This window comes from Pomacea canaliculata, linkage group LG10, assembly GCF_003073045.1.
Source record: "Pomacea canaliculata isolate SZHN2017 linkage group LG10, ASM307304v1, whole genome shotgun sequence".
Taxonomy (NCBI): Eukaryota; Metazoa; Mollusca; class Gastropoda; order Architaenioglossa; family Ampullariidae; genus Pomacea; species Pomacea canaliculata.
This window is the reverse complement of record NC_037599.1, coordinates 8,918,103-8,931,826: the sequence shown is the minus strand read 5'-3', so window position 1 is coordinate 8,931,826 and position 13,724 is coordinate 8,918,103. Positions and strand designations below refer to the sequence as shown.

The 13,724-nt window shown below is 44.3% G+C and overlaps 3 protein-coding genes across 6 annotated transcripts; all 3 read right to left on the bottom strand.

Annotated features, from left to right (window-relative positions):
- Window positions 1–992: 992 nt before the first annotated feature.
- LOC112573690 (paraneoplastic antigen Ma3-like) lies at window positions 993–2,021 on the bottom strand. The gene has a single exon (XM_025254269.1). It carries the CDS (start codon window positions 2,019–2,021, stop codon window positions 993–995), a length of 1,029 nt encoding a protein of 342 aa, XP_025110054.1.
- Window positions 2,022–4,675: 2,654 nt separating this feature from the next.
- LOC112574175 (putative defense protein Hdd11-like) lies at window positions 4,676–8,375 on the bottom strand. Of its 2 annotated transcripts, none has more exons than XM_025255066.1 (5): window positions 7,960–8,375; window positions 6,664–6,856; window positions 6,337–6,494; window positions 5,932–6,023; window positions 4,676–5,832 (listed from the first exon to the last, which is right to left on the bottom strand). In XM_025255066.1, exons 2-5 carry the CDS (start codon window positions 6,761–6,763, stop codon window positions 5,613–5,615), a joined length of 570 nt encoding a protein of 189 aa, XP_025110851.1. In that variant the 5' UTR covers window positions 6,764–6,856; window positions 7,960–8,375; the 3' UTR covers window positions 4,676–5,612. The 2 variants fall into 2 exon arrangements, with proteins under 2 accessions (XP_025110851.1, XP_025110850.1); XM_025255065.1 differs by having other exon boundaries at window positions 7,920–8,374.
- Window positions 8,376–9,902: 1,527 nt separating this feature from the next.
- LOC112574181 (putative defense protein Hdd11-like) lies at window positions 9,903–13,395 on the bottom strand. 3 transcript variants are annotated; one of them, XR_003101371.1, is made up of 5 exons: window positions 13,104–13,395; window positions 11,891–12,083; window positions 10,960–11,112; window positions 10,617–10,708; window positions 9,903–10,420 (listed from the first exon to the last, which is right to left on the bottom strand). XR_003101371.1 is itself a non-coding variant. In XM_025255072.1 (3 exons), exons 1-3 carry the CDS (start codon window positions 11,071–11,073, stop codon window positions 10,153–10,155), a joined length of 474 nt encoding a protein of 157 aa, XP_025110857.1. In that variant the 5' UTR covers window positions 11,074–11,836; the 3' UTR covers window positions 9,903–10,152. The 3 variants fall into 3 exon arrangements, 1 of the variants encoding a protein (XP_025110857.1); XR_003101372.1 differs by lacking the exon at window positions 13,104–13,395 and adding an exon at window positions 12,286–12,404; XM_025255072.1 differs by lacking the exons at window positions 11,891–12,083; window positions 13,104–13,395 and having other exon boundaries at window positions 10,960–11,836.
- Between the last annotated feature and the right edge of the window lie 329 nt (window positions 13,396–13,724).

Sequence of the window (13,724 nt, the reverse complement as noted above, 5' to 3'; positions counted from 1 at the left end):
CTTGCTTGCTGTTCTTGGTCACTGTCATCACTCGCCGGCGGCTGTCCTCTTGATCTGGTGGTTGGCGGCCGGGTATGTACGACCACAGAGCTAGACGTGTCACTGTCGCTCTCATTTTCACCGGCGGATGACTCTGCACTAGATGTGTCGTCCTTTCTGAACTGGCGGCGTGGCTTTCGTTTCCTCCGATAAAGCGAGTAATCCCTCGCATCTTCTGGTTGATGCGCATCCTGTATTAATCCGCCCACTGGTAGCAACATGTTGCGGCGAAGAGTCCGTTTTTTCTTTGATCCATTTGTATGCTCAGTTGCGTCCTTTACACGTGTGAGTTTGCCACTATTATTAGTTCCACTGGTTCCAGAATTGTCGGTCTGGACGCTAATCATGTCTCTGCCCGCCTGCTGTTTCACTGTCAAATCAGGCGAGATAACCACTGAGTTTACAGAGTTTGGTGCCGCTTCCGTCATACCTATGGCACTTTCACACGGAACATTGTTAACTGGTCTGATGGTCGTTGTCTGTAAACCGCGCGCGTACGGCTTGTTGCGATTCATGCGCGGCACTCTGTTCCGCATCGCTAGGCAGCGAAAGGAACGATGCAGTACTGGTTGCAGCTGTGCGTCCTGCAGGAATTGGGATCCTTGCTTGTCTTGTGCCTGGTGCATAAGCTGTTCCAGGACATTGGTACCTAGCTGCACCGGAACACTGTCACTATATCTGGTTGCTGGGATGACCAGCAGTAGGCAGGGGAGACTATCAGCCCCGCCCCCTGCCCCCTCCACTCGTATGTCCGCTTGGATGTATCCTAAGTACGGGAGCATTCGGCCGTCCGCACACTCAATACGTAGCACTTCTTGAAGCGGACGGACGGCCAGGTGTGCCAGCTTCTGGCGATGGAATGTCTCCGTCACCGTTGATACAGTGGCACCTGTATCCAGCAGCGCTGCGTGGCCACACCTCGATGCAGACGTCTACACACGTGCTGGGACCTATCAATGTTTTCTCGCCAGCGGGCCGTGTGCCGGCGGACGCTGGTCAACCCGTTGCCCCTTTCTGCAGGTCAGCCTGTAGTTTAGGGGCTTGCGCAGATGGTCAATGCGCATGCGACACCCCACTTTGATGTGGCCCTTGCCGCCACACCTGAAGCATGTAGGCCCGTCGTCCTCGTAGCTGGAGCGTGGTGGCCGCTGGTTTAACGCCTTGCCAGCCGCAGGCTCGTTGCGTGGTCCTTGTTGCAGTTGGCGCCGCAACGACTGCACCTCGGCCGACAGCTTCCTCACCTCTGCACCCCAGTCTTCGGCCGGGATGGCTTGTGCAGCGTTGACCGCCGCTTGCTTTCCAGCGCCTGTCTTTGGTGCTGGTCCCTCGGCCTCCTGCTCGGCCTGCCTTAAGCTGCGAAATAGAGCGTCCACGTCGGTCTCCATTTCGAACTTGTAGGCAGTTCGATCCTTTAGGGGTTGCCGTAGGCCTCCCCACAGTCTGCAGCGCAGCGTCTCGCTGTATGCGCGTCTTTCGATCAGGCGCGCACTCAGGGCTTGTGTCAGGATGTCTTCTATGCGACACCGCCACTGCGTGACATTCTCCCCGGCCTCCTGGCGCGCAGTGTAGAAGGACCCGAGTAGGTCTTGGTCACACACCACGAGATCAAAAATACTGTCAAATTTCTGCAACAGCTCGTTCAATGTCGCGTGCGGGCCCAGACGCATAGCCACTCTGGCCGCCTCGCCTCTCAAAGAACGGCGGACAGCCTCCAACACAACAGCGTCTGTATACCGCCCCCGCAAACACATCAGTTCATACTTCCACAGGTCCAGCGCTGTGTCGTTCTTGCCCCCGGAGAATGGCGGCAGTCGCGGTGTCTGTGGTCCGCTGGCATTCAGCGGGGCAGCCTCCACTCCATCCCTTGTCGCAGCGTACCCTGTCGCCCATTGGCGCAGGTCGGCAGAGGTGTCTGCTGTTGGCTTCACTTCCAAATTCCTGAAGGCCTCCAACACCCGCTTCTCCTCCTCTGTTAGTTCCATTGTCTCTGGTGGCACTAAGCTGACTTGAGATGTTCAGTTTCGCCCAGTGTCCCACATTGGGCGCCAAAAATGTAGCAGGGTTAGATGTGATTCTTCCCCCAGTCTCTCCACAACACCAAACACAACACTGTCGTGGGTTCTAGATGGTTTTAATCCGACGCCAGTCGATATTTCTGGCAGTGGCGAACCTTGATCTCACATACTTTCTCTCTCACACTAACTGCCCTGTCTCCTTATATACCCCTCGGGTGGGTCACTTTTCGCGGTCTTCTGCATCAGCACTATTTCCCGCAAGCATCAGCACTTTTTTCGCATGCATCAGCAAAACTATTTTCGCCCTCTTATGAATCAGCACTTTTTCCCGCAAGCATCAGCACTTTTCCCGCATGCATCAGCAAAACTATTTTCGGCCTCTTCCGGCTCCACCCACCATCGCCGCCCCCTTGTCTACACACTACCATATGTACATAGTGCAATGGCATGAAGGATGAGGTGGGAGACGGGTGAACATGGAAGACATTCGCTTTGATTTTTAATAGACTGATGAAAGCTGAATCAGATCACGTGATACAACAACCCGATCTCCCTTTTGGTTTGTTCCCTAGCAATAGAGAATTCCAAAAACTACTAACAGCTTCTCTATACACAAAGAGCACTCAGATCCATGCTAGAAAAGGAAGAGGGCGTGCAAGCAATTAGGATAATTAGGACAATCAGGGTTAGCAGTTCATAAGGACTTTTAGAAATTAAATAAGGCGTGCAGGTCTGAAGTAGGAGCATTATTGATTTCTAATGATTGATCTCAGAGAGGTCGTCAACAGACAGGATCTCCTTCGGCACGTTTTGACTGATGACGACCTCGGTCATGCACGCAGATGACTGACGAGGGCGGGTCCTTGCTTTGGAGTCACAAAGTTTCCCAAAGTTGTAATCAAAGCGTGGGACGAATGTGGGGGTGGGGAGGGGCAGAGTGAGGGTAGTGAGGTGCCACACCTCAGGCGCACCTGTGAGGACCTGCAACAAGACCCGCTATGCACCTCACTGATGCACACTAGTCGGTTAGATTACTCAGCGCGCTTTTGTTCCCTTCCCTCTCCGCAGCCCTTCTCCAGCTTTTCAATGGGTACTTCACAGAAAGAGTTGGAAAAAGATAAAGCAACGACAGAGGTAAGAGATTTGCACCGCCCACAAGGAAAACAAAAAAGATTCCTAGCCAAATAAGGTCTCTATTGAAGCTTCTCTATCCCGAAATATTCCGGAACTAACTGTCTTCTATTTTGTTTTATACGTGTACCTGCGTGCTCACGCGAGAGAGAGAGAGTATCGGAGACAAGTGAGACAAGTGAAATCAAAGCCTGCCCGTCCTTTTTTATTTTTGCATATTCAAATACCAGGTGGGGAGGGAGGGGGAGAAAGAAAAATAATCGTAAAATGAAGATCACACACACACACACACACACACACACACACACACACACACACACACACACACACACACACACACACACACACACACACACACACACACACACACACACACACACACTTAGGCGTATGCATCCTGTACACATTCTCAGTTAACATGTTCTGTTACCTGAGGCTTGGTCTCGCTTCATTGCATTCAGTAAACAGATAGCCCATCAATGTAGAGGTTCACAACCAGGACACTAGTCTCACCTGCTTCAGCGGCATTGTGGGAACAGGTTCGTGAGCACTGAACAATCTCCCCCCCTGTTTTCACACAGGTACTCCACACGTATAAGAACACACTCACTGGGTAGGGTGGTGGGGGTTGATCGGTATTTTACGCCGCCAGCATCTAAGGCTATATCACCATGGCAGCCAGACTTGTAAACAGACGTCATACGCAGAGAAAAAGCGCCGTGCCCGAGACGAGAGCTGAACCCAGGACAGCCAACCCTCACTGTGTTGGTGACAGGTGGTAAGCGTTGCAACACCGGACCGCCCTACACATTCACTGAGATGGTAGAGGAGAGTGGAGGGAGAAGACAATTCATTAAGCACAATTACAACTACAAATCACACCGTAATCAAAAATTGTTAATTAAAATTCTAAAATCCAACTCACTTCTCACGGTGTATAATAAAACTCAATTACAATAAAAGAAATTGCAGATCACAATAAATAAATAATAAACAGGTTATTACGTTTGTGAACGTGTACTCACAAATGACCGCGGCGGCTAAATGTCCGAGCACGAGGCTTTACTCACTGTCCTGAGAGTAGTTGCCATGACCACAAGAAAGTTTGACGCCGTCGCTAGGGATCTGACCTAAGCATCGTAGATGGTCATCGTCGTCGCTCTGGAATAAATCGAGAACCATCCAAATGAACAAAAAATGAAAACTCTTAGTTCGATGAGTTGATGCCGAACTACTCTGAGGGATGGACCACCTTGCCACGTCTCACAGCCTCCAGTCTGGGGCCAGTGGTCCTTCAACGTAGCTGACGAGGTTTGAACCTCTGCTGTAACTCTCATCTTTCACTACCCACATAAACAGCTGGGCTTGCTTAACAATTTTACACTCGGTTAATATCTGTCTTCTTATCCTTAAAAATCCTTCAACTCGGTTTACACACCTTTCAAACCCATTCAAATCGAAAAAAGACCAAAGTTCCGACAGAGTGCGGAAGAGAAATTTCTGTAATGAATATACACAAATTTTTACAGAGCACACAGCATAACATACCCTTAGGACTTTTAGTAGCTGGTATTCTAATAAAATCGGGAGAATTGAATTGAATTTGAATTTATTGTAGAGGGTCATAGTAATCCAACAATATAATACAAAAAGTACAATAAAGTAAGCATCATAATTTACACAAACTACATAATACATTGAGTAATCAATTGTTAATTAAATTTCGTACTTCGAATATCTCGTAAATGTATTTTGATACATTTATTAATACAGAATTAATTGCAGGCCTTTTCTAGTAATGTGGATAAACGAAAAGCAGATGGATATTTCAATGTATCTTGGATAGAAAAACAGAACATGCAACTCTGACTCCAGAACACTTGGACAAAAGGGACATGACAGGATATTAGCATTATCACTTGGGTTGATAACAAAACACAAACAATGGGGCTTCGGATCCCTATATTGTGAACATCGTTCAGATATGTACATCAATAAAAAGACTTTAAATGTTCTAAGAAAAAAAAAGAAAAACTATCTACAACTTTCGTAAGCATAATATAATAATCTTGAGAAAGAAAGACAAAGTATTGTACACAGCATTTGCGCCTCATTTGTGCAATGTGTAAATCAAACACCTGCTGTGTACGGACATAATATACCTACCCTTTGTACCTGAGTAGATTTCGACAGAAAATTAAAGGCAGTCAAGTAATCGAAAGAATTGTGCTCTTAATAAATCATTTAACATTTACTTTTTTTAATGTAACGCAAACTGGCATGTAAGAAGAAAACAACCGCCCACAAAGCAAATAAAAATTGTTTAAAATCCTGCGCAATACTTTTCAGGTGACTGTGAGATTAATTTTAGCAGACTACACTAGAGAGAAAGAGTTTTTGTTTTAACACGACGAAAGTTTTACGAGGTCAGATCCTGGCAGCAAGAGCGACAACACACACGACAGTCGTCAGCACCCGAGCAGGGGCGACAATCGATGCATCTGACGATTCCTCAAAGGAAGTTGTCGATAGATGCATTGTCTTCTGCACAGGACAGTACTGCGGGTTTAGTTTAGCGCCTGACGGCAGCAGGAAGCCTGAGAACACATCGGTCCAAAAGATCTTCTCATTGTACACCACCGTCGCCCTGCGAACCAATCAAAGAGCATCAGTCCACTTGGTAAACCAGCAACACTCCTACCAGTCAAAACTAAAACACCCCAAATCTCTTAGAAATACCATTTACCTGAAGTAGACTGTACCCGGGATGACAGATGGTGATGTCCAGGTAAAGTTCTTGTTAGTCTGGACAGTGTCATTCTTCTGAGACACAGCGTCCTGGGGATCGAAAAAAAAGGGAAATATGTTTTTACATCAACTGTCTTAGATGTGCGAACATAAACTAGTGATGTTGATGTGGATTAGCATCTTTATGTAGGTGTTTCCTGGCATTTCTACTTTAACAAATGTAAGCAAACTGCGATATTAAGAAACCTCAACAACAACGGCAACAGAATTACGAAACAATTCATAAATAACAACAGTGATAAAGTTTAAATAAAGTTTAAAATAGTATATGTAAGTAGGCCACAATAACAATTACAACATATGGCAAGAGCTGAGTCAAAAACATTCTTTCGCACGTACGTACGTTTGCTGCGCTGCACTGCATTAACTGCAGGAAGCTGTCGTTGCTCGAGATGCTGAAGTGGCCGAGGGGAGAAACGTTGTTACAGTTGTCGGCAAGACGTGCTTGCACGAATATTCCTTTAAAGAAGGTAGACTGGCCGGACTTGACTCTAACTGTCACTATAATTAATTAGAAAACAGGAGATCGTGAAAAAGTCTGTCTGTCTGTCTGTCTGTCTGTCTGTCTGTCTGTCTGTCTGTCTGTCTGTCTGTCTGTCTGTCTGTCTGTCTGTCTGTCTGTCTGTCTGTCTGTCTGTCTGTCTGTCTGTCTGTCATCTCACTTACGTACCACTGTACTGTGTGTTGGATGTGAGGTTGGTGCTGCTGACCACCAGCTCGTAAGGCGGTGTGGTGGTGTGAGCGTCCGCGTGGTGTCCAATGGGGAACATGTCCTCGCATGCGTCTGTTGGAGGGCCGACTGGGTACGACAGAGATGGTCCGCAGCACGACAGCAGCACAGCAAGGAGCAGCACGACCCACGACTGAAATCACCAACAAGCAGTTATTACAGCCATGCACGTATTCCAGAATCAAATTTTTCATTTTCTGGGCAAAAAACTCGCTTCTTGAACATGACAACCTGAGAGATGTTTGTTTATTTGACTTGAAAACATTCAAATGTTTACTAAACTGAGCCACACTCACTGTTACAAATATTACTGGCCCGTAACAGAACTCTCCAGCGTAGGAGAGTAGCTTTCTCCTGCTTTCCTGTTGGCAGGTGAGAATGCCGATGTTTGAAAGTTTATATCTTTAAAATTAAACATAATTCTGTACTTAAATTTTGGGATTTATTATTTTAAAATGAACTTAACCCGATCATAACGAGAAAAAAATGTTGCACTCAACTTGTCCTTTAACTGTTTACATTTTTAAATCAAAGCCACATACAATTGAAACAATCAAATCAGTTGCTGAAGCACACAGCCTCATCATGCCCAAAAAGAGACAAAATGCCTACGATGTAGCTTTTAAGTTGGAAATATTTACGGTTTATAAGCCAGTCCGACTTAGGTCTAAAAAAAATAGAGATTAAAAAAAAAACCGAGTGGGTGGGGCTTGCATACAGGTGAGCTCAATAAAAATTTACAAGTTCATGCTGCAGTGGTCGACCAATAGTCAATTTATCTGTGTTCTTTATCTAGTTGTGATCAGTTAGTTCAAAATAATTAATTTGATGTTTATTTTATAATTTGCATTTTACAGTTCGGGACACAGAGACAGAAAAAGTCAAGGAACTACAGCTGGGAAAAGTATCAATGTACTTTACTAATACCTGACAACAACAGCTGTGACAGGTATTTATAATAAAAAATGTAAATGTAAATGAATAATAAAATGTCGGACCACCTCGACAGCTAATCCGATTCTGACAAAAACGATAGGTTAGAAAAATAATAATAAAAGTATAAAATATACTATAAAGGAGACATAACCAATCAACAAACTGGTTGTTAATTATTGAGCAAAATTTTAACAAGTTTTTAAATATGAACTATGTCAATCAACAATAAAATTCAAGCAACTTCACGAAGAATAACCTACCTGCATTGTGGAGAGTTAGAAGTGTGGAATGTGCACTTACGATGACAACACCAGTTTTTCTTTAGCTTCAATTCAGGGTATGATGAAAGGATAGTGCAGCAGTTCTCTAATTAGTTCACAGTAAGATGAGGTTTCTTCAACTGCTTTCTTTTGTCGACTGAATGTGACAGCAGCTTCACTATCCACACTTGTTCCTCCTCTCGTCTCAGGAAGACTGCGGCCCCAGGTAGAGGGGAAGAGGCAACAAGTGGTTAGCTGTGACAAGTGGACCTGGACGTCCAATCAGGGCATGCTCCTTCCAAATGAGGGTGCGTGCGCAGGTCATTTGCATATTGATAGATGTTTATGATAGGGAAACGCTGAGGGTAGCAATTTTATGTCTCTGCCATGTAACCAAGAAACTCGTGAACAGTTTACAATCCTGTCCCACTCATACCCTAGCACATTTTTACAAACCAGAAAACTGACTTTTTCCTTCACGGTTGTGTGGCCACGCATATGTTTGTTTACTTGTTTGTTTGTTTGTATCTTGGAAGTTGTGTTCTTACATTAATAAACATGTGCTAAAGTTGAGGAGGTAAAGAACTTTTTTCCCTTCAGATGAGTCAAATGTCTCATGAGAACCATTAATAGTAGATATGCACCATCGTCAACACAAACTACAGGCTCAGACAGCTCTACCCAGTGTGCACTTCTCTCTCCGGTGACCAACAAGTCACCTTTGTTATTGTTGTTGTTGCGTCTGGAAGGGAAAAGTAATTTCACCGTAGTGCAATTTTGGATTTTGCTGGGATGAGGGTCTTGGGAATATATTTCTCTGCAAAATAATGATATCTGTGCTCGTTATCACAGAAACTCTGAAACTAAATTGATCCATATCTGAACGAAACATCTGGAACACGTTTGCAAATTTCGACAGGACAACAACATTTGTGACTCAGTCACACAAGTCATGTCGGAACTGGAAACTCGAACCCTGTGGTTTTCCTCTGTACGAAAAGGCGGATCCCAGGTACAGGTACAATATATCTCTTTTATCTCGAGGATACTTTCTGGAGCTTTTAGACTTAGTGATTTTATTTATAAGGAAGTGTAAGAACAGTGGGTAATACTTTCTTTGTCGGTTTAATATAAGTTTATATTTGTTTCGGATTTTTTTTTAGTTCTTCTGTTTCATTATGCTCTAAAATGACATGTAGGGTCTATCTTCACAGCTTCATACTTGTACATAGCATGATATTCTCATTTTAGTCTTTTTCTGGATAATTTGGATTGACAAGAGCTAGTTGAATTGTTTTTAAAAGACAAAATATTGCTAGGTTGTTGGGCTGTTCTCTTGTTCTTTGGCTTTCATTTTTTCAGATTTCTCTTCCACAGGGCTTGATGATTACCTTTTTGCTGGAGTTATAGGAATGTCAAGGAAGAGAAAGAAGAGAGAAAGAAAATAAAAAAAAAAGATGAGGGAGAATGACAACAGGGACGGACAAACGCACGAACGGAGGAGGGGCGAAGAGGGAAGAAATGGAGGTAGAACAGTAATTAAAAGTTGCCGGTATGTCAACTAGCCCTCGGTAAGTAGATGTTAGACATGAGGTAATACCTATATAGTTATTTGACATACGGTGATAACAGAGAGTGCTGTCATGCTCCCCCTCTCTGTAGTCATTTGGAGCCGGGGAGTCACGAGACTAAAAGCAGGGTAAGTAGCACCCAGTGAACAAGTCAGGACGGGTGGCACGGACCTGACAATTTTTCTTGCTATGCAGTTCATTCTCCCTTCTCCTCCCCTCGCCTCTACCACTGGGGTAACGTGGCAGTTGCCTCGGGCGCGAACATTGGTGTCGAAAGGCTTCACTTAGTGAAGCATAATGTTAGGGGAAAATATTCTTTCAGTCAATCATATGTACGTATATCAGCTACACAGTCATCTGCAGATATTAAAATATAATGGCCATTATTTTCTTAACTGAGAATTTAATTGACGAATCTAGGCGAGCACACAGGTACCAAGGAATGACTCCCCAAACTTAAACTAAATCGCTAAAAAGTTCTGGTCATATTGTCCCAATATGAGCTGCCCTCGCACCTTCTAGATTTCCACTCAAATCAGAACATTTATGGAGGTGGCCATGGTGGCCGGGGGTTCAGGGGCAAGACATACAGCACAGCACTCTACACAAGTTGTAGGGTTAGTTCGTAACGGTCATCTAAGATTTTATAGTTTATGAACTTCTCAAGCAGAACCGTTACAAGATACTGCTACAACAGCGACAACACACACGACGACCGTCAGCACCCGAGCAGAAGAGACAGTCCATGCGTCTGACGCTCGTACAGTCGACGACACCTTCGTCGATGTGACCTTTGTAGCAGACGACGTTGTCGTTACAAATGTCTTCTGTACAGGACAGTACTGAGGGTTTGGTTTGGCGCCCGACGGCAGCAGGAACTCCGAAAACACGTCGGTCCAAAAGGTCGTCTTGTTGTACACCACCGTCGCCCTGCGAACCAATCAAAGACCATCGGTCAACGTCACGTGATAGTCTGACAAGAAGATGGAAATGGCGGGACGATCTGCAACCAGATGGTGAGTCCCCTAGTGGTCTCGCAAAGTACAAAACAATCACAGTAAAAATCATGTTTTGAAATCACGACTGCTGAGCTAACACACAATCATCTTGGATAAGCACTTGTTACCTGAAGTAGATGGTACCCGGGATGGTAGGTGGCGGTGTCCAGATAAAACTCTTGCTATTCTGCGCGCTTTTCATTCTGTGAGACACCGCATCCTATAATTCGTAAAAAAAAAATTAGCGGTGGGGTGGTGGCGATAAAAAAGCTTTAACATTAAATGCCTTAGGAGATCACGCATGCACACAATAATGTAGACAATAATGTAGACAATAATGTAGACATCCAATTATGTACACATGTTCGTAGGCATTTAAATACTTCAGTGAGTGGACAATGTGTGCAATTATTACAGCATCCATTCAAACAGAGATGTTGTTTAAAAAAAAAACTATCAGTTTGAACGTACGTTTGTTTTGTCGCAGACCATTTGCTGCATGAAGTTGTCGTTGACCGGGATGTTGAAGCTGCCGATGGGGGAGGTGACGCTGCAGTCATCGGCAAGACGCGCCTGAACGAACATTCCCTCGAATGTCGTCTTTGTTTTCACTCGCCAATATCACTGCGCATTATTCATGGTTAGCTGAGAATGAGAACTTGTCTGTCCGTCTGTCCCTGTCCCTGTCCTGTCCTGTCCTGTCCTGTCTTGTCTGGTCTTGTCTGGTCTGTCTGTCTAGTTTGTTTTCGTGTGCCTGAGCAATCAGTCAAGGTGTTCATTATCTACATGTGGCATATGTAGACATGGCAGGTTGCGTTTGGTTTCATACAGCCTTGGTTGATGGCTAATTAACACTAATTTCACACCCATGTGGCTGAATACCCACTATCGTTTTCGAGAACAAACACGCCTCAAAACATCACCATGAACAGAAAAAGGTTAACACTACAAGTACATAGGTTCATTTACGACTGTACACTGTAAAGGCCTTGGACAATATTTAAGCTGAGAGCATAATTATGTTATCTTATGTTTTCTCTGCATGGTGATGTGTGTATAAGTGCGTCTGCGTGATGTGTAGGTGTGTCTGTAAGGTGATGTGTGTACAAGTGTGTCTGTAGATAATGTGTATGTGTGTATAAGTGTGTCTCTCAAAAACACAAGGGGGGTGAGCATTCACCCAGATTTTTTTAAATATGATCTTGCTCTGAGTTTTATCCATCAATCAGAACCGAACTGGCACCTCGCTAGTCCTTTAAACTGCTAACAATTTTTTTAAAATCCATGCCAAATCCTGACATTAGAGCAGTAGATGATGCATCTACATTATATTTGATCCTATTTTTTCTTCCTCTTTCAATGGACTTATTTAATAAAAGAGTTGGCTACTGAGTTCACCTACCACTGTACTGTGTGCTGGCTGTGAGGTTGGTGTCGGTGACCACCAGCTCGTATGGCGGGGAACTGGACTGGGCGTCCACCTCGTGTCCGTAGGGGAACATGCTCTCACATGCGCTTACAGGAGGGCCTGTAGAGTACCCTAGGGATGGTCCGCAGCACGACAGCAGCACGGCAGTCAACAGCACGACCAGCGTCTGAAATCAAAACCATCGAGGGTTTGGCAAGGTTCGTTCGTAAAGTCAATCTATCACGAAATCATTTGTATCGATAATTTACCTAGGTTTCTTTTCCTGATTTGTGCAAACCTTTAACTGACTCTCGATTTTAAAAAAAATGTTCTAAACGTTTAAGTCCAACGTTTTCTCTATCAAGGTAGAATCCTCTCTTCATAAATACCTGTAGAGATTAGTGAGTTATCGATCGTTTTGCTTCGCGGAGAAGATCCGGGGCTTTTGTATTTTGTTGTTTCCGGTTGTAAACTCCTGTAAGCCATGATTGTTTTTGTTCTTTTGCCTTCATGCAATTTCTGTGTTTTGTTCCTTTTCTCTGACAAAATTTGACTGTTGTAATTCTCTCTGAGTGCTCTAAATTGCCGGAGTCCTATTTTGGAAAACAAAAACAGATTGTGTGCGGATCCCTTGTTTTGTTTATGTGCGAGGATGTGTACAAGCTCTGCAGCCAGTACAACAGGTTTCAACGCAAGTCACAGAGGTTCGTTTAGTTTTGCAAAGGCAGTTTTTTTTTATTTATTACACAGAGAGAACGTTGGCCTGCCAACTTCTCCCACCATCACTGCCATAAAAAAGCATGGAGTAGCAATATTGAAACATTAGGTCCCTGTTTGAAACATTATCCTCTCTCACGCCAGCATTCTTCATTTCATCTTGTCATCATTGTGCCAGCGATGTTGACGACCCTACTACGGGAGGAGACTAAAGCTGCTAACGACACTACACAGGTGACTAAATGCTCTGAGTGCAACGGTTCAAAGATATCACTCCACAACACAACATGGCGGACTACTTAATTAACCAGCCTCAGATGTGTTTTAGACGCGATTGTAAGTAAACGATCGTTTTGCTACCCGAAATTTTGCATGATTACGAACGTTAGTATCTATCATTTAAGCCAAGTGTAACATTTACCTTGCTTTTCTCATTTAAATGGGAAAGCACACTTTTATTTAGCTGTTTTGAAAATATAACCCAACCTACCTGCATTTGGAAGGCTCGGCGAAGATCAAGTGTCATGTATCCGGTAAGTAAAAACAGGATCCCCTTCCAAAGCCAGGCGGCAATTAATGCCCTTCGTATCTTCTGTCAATCGCTAATTAGTACACGTCATATCATAACACAGTTTGTCGTTGAATAGGAATCATTGGTCTGGCATTACGTTGAACGGTCAGTTTGAAACAGAAGTTGCCGGAAGGACGTTGAGAAAATCGACAACAAAGATCACCCACCACCTGTTTGCGTGACCTCTTTAGTCAAGGCCGTGTTCCGGTTACTGCGCAGTGTTACTCGTTTGAGAGTGCGCATGTTGTGGGTTCGGTATTTTGTTTCTCAGCTTCTTTTGTGCGTGGGTTTCTTTTTGACTTGGGTAGTTTATGCTTTGTTTTTGTTTGTTCTGGAAAGTTTTTATGCGGATGTGTGTTTTAACGGGTAGCTCGACATCAATAACATAGCCTTGGGGTTTGGGTTAGAATTCAGGTTCTGGTTTTGGGGTAGGATTAGGGTTCGGGTTAGGGTTTTTCTTACAGGCTTTTTTTTTTTAACAGAATGACTGAGCAGAGAAAACTAGCTTCTGTCAAAATCTGTTGAGCTGACAGCCATGCC

Coding starts and splice junctions, on each gene's coding strand:
- LOC112573690 (XM_025254269.1), bottom strand. CDS start 2,021: ATGGAACTAACAGAGGAGGAGAAGCGGGTGTTGGAGGCCTTCAGGAAT.
- LOC112574175 (XM_025255065.1), bottom strand. Junction 6,495..6,663: donor ATCCAACACACAGTACAGTG/GTACGTAAGTGA, acceptor AATTAATTATAG/TGACAGTTAGAGTCAAGTCC. Junction 5,833..5,931: donor CCGGGTACAGTCTACTTCAG/GTAAATGGTATT, acceptor ATTGGTTCGCAG/GGCGACGGTGGTGTACAATG.
- LOC112574181 (XM_025255072.1), bottom strand. CDS start 11,073: ATGTTCGTTCAGGCGCGTCTTGCCGATGACTGCAGCGTCACCTCCCCC. Junction 10,709..10,959: donor TGGTCTGCGACAAAACAAAC/GTACGTTCAAAC, acceptor TACGAATTATAG/GATGCGGTGTCTCACAGAAT. Junction 10,421..10,616: donor CCGGGTACCATCTACTTCAG/GTAACAAGTGCT, acceptor ATTGGTTCGCAG/GGCGACGGTGGTGTACAACA.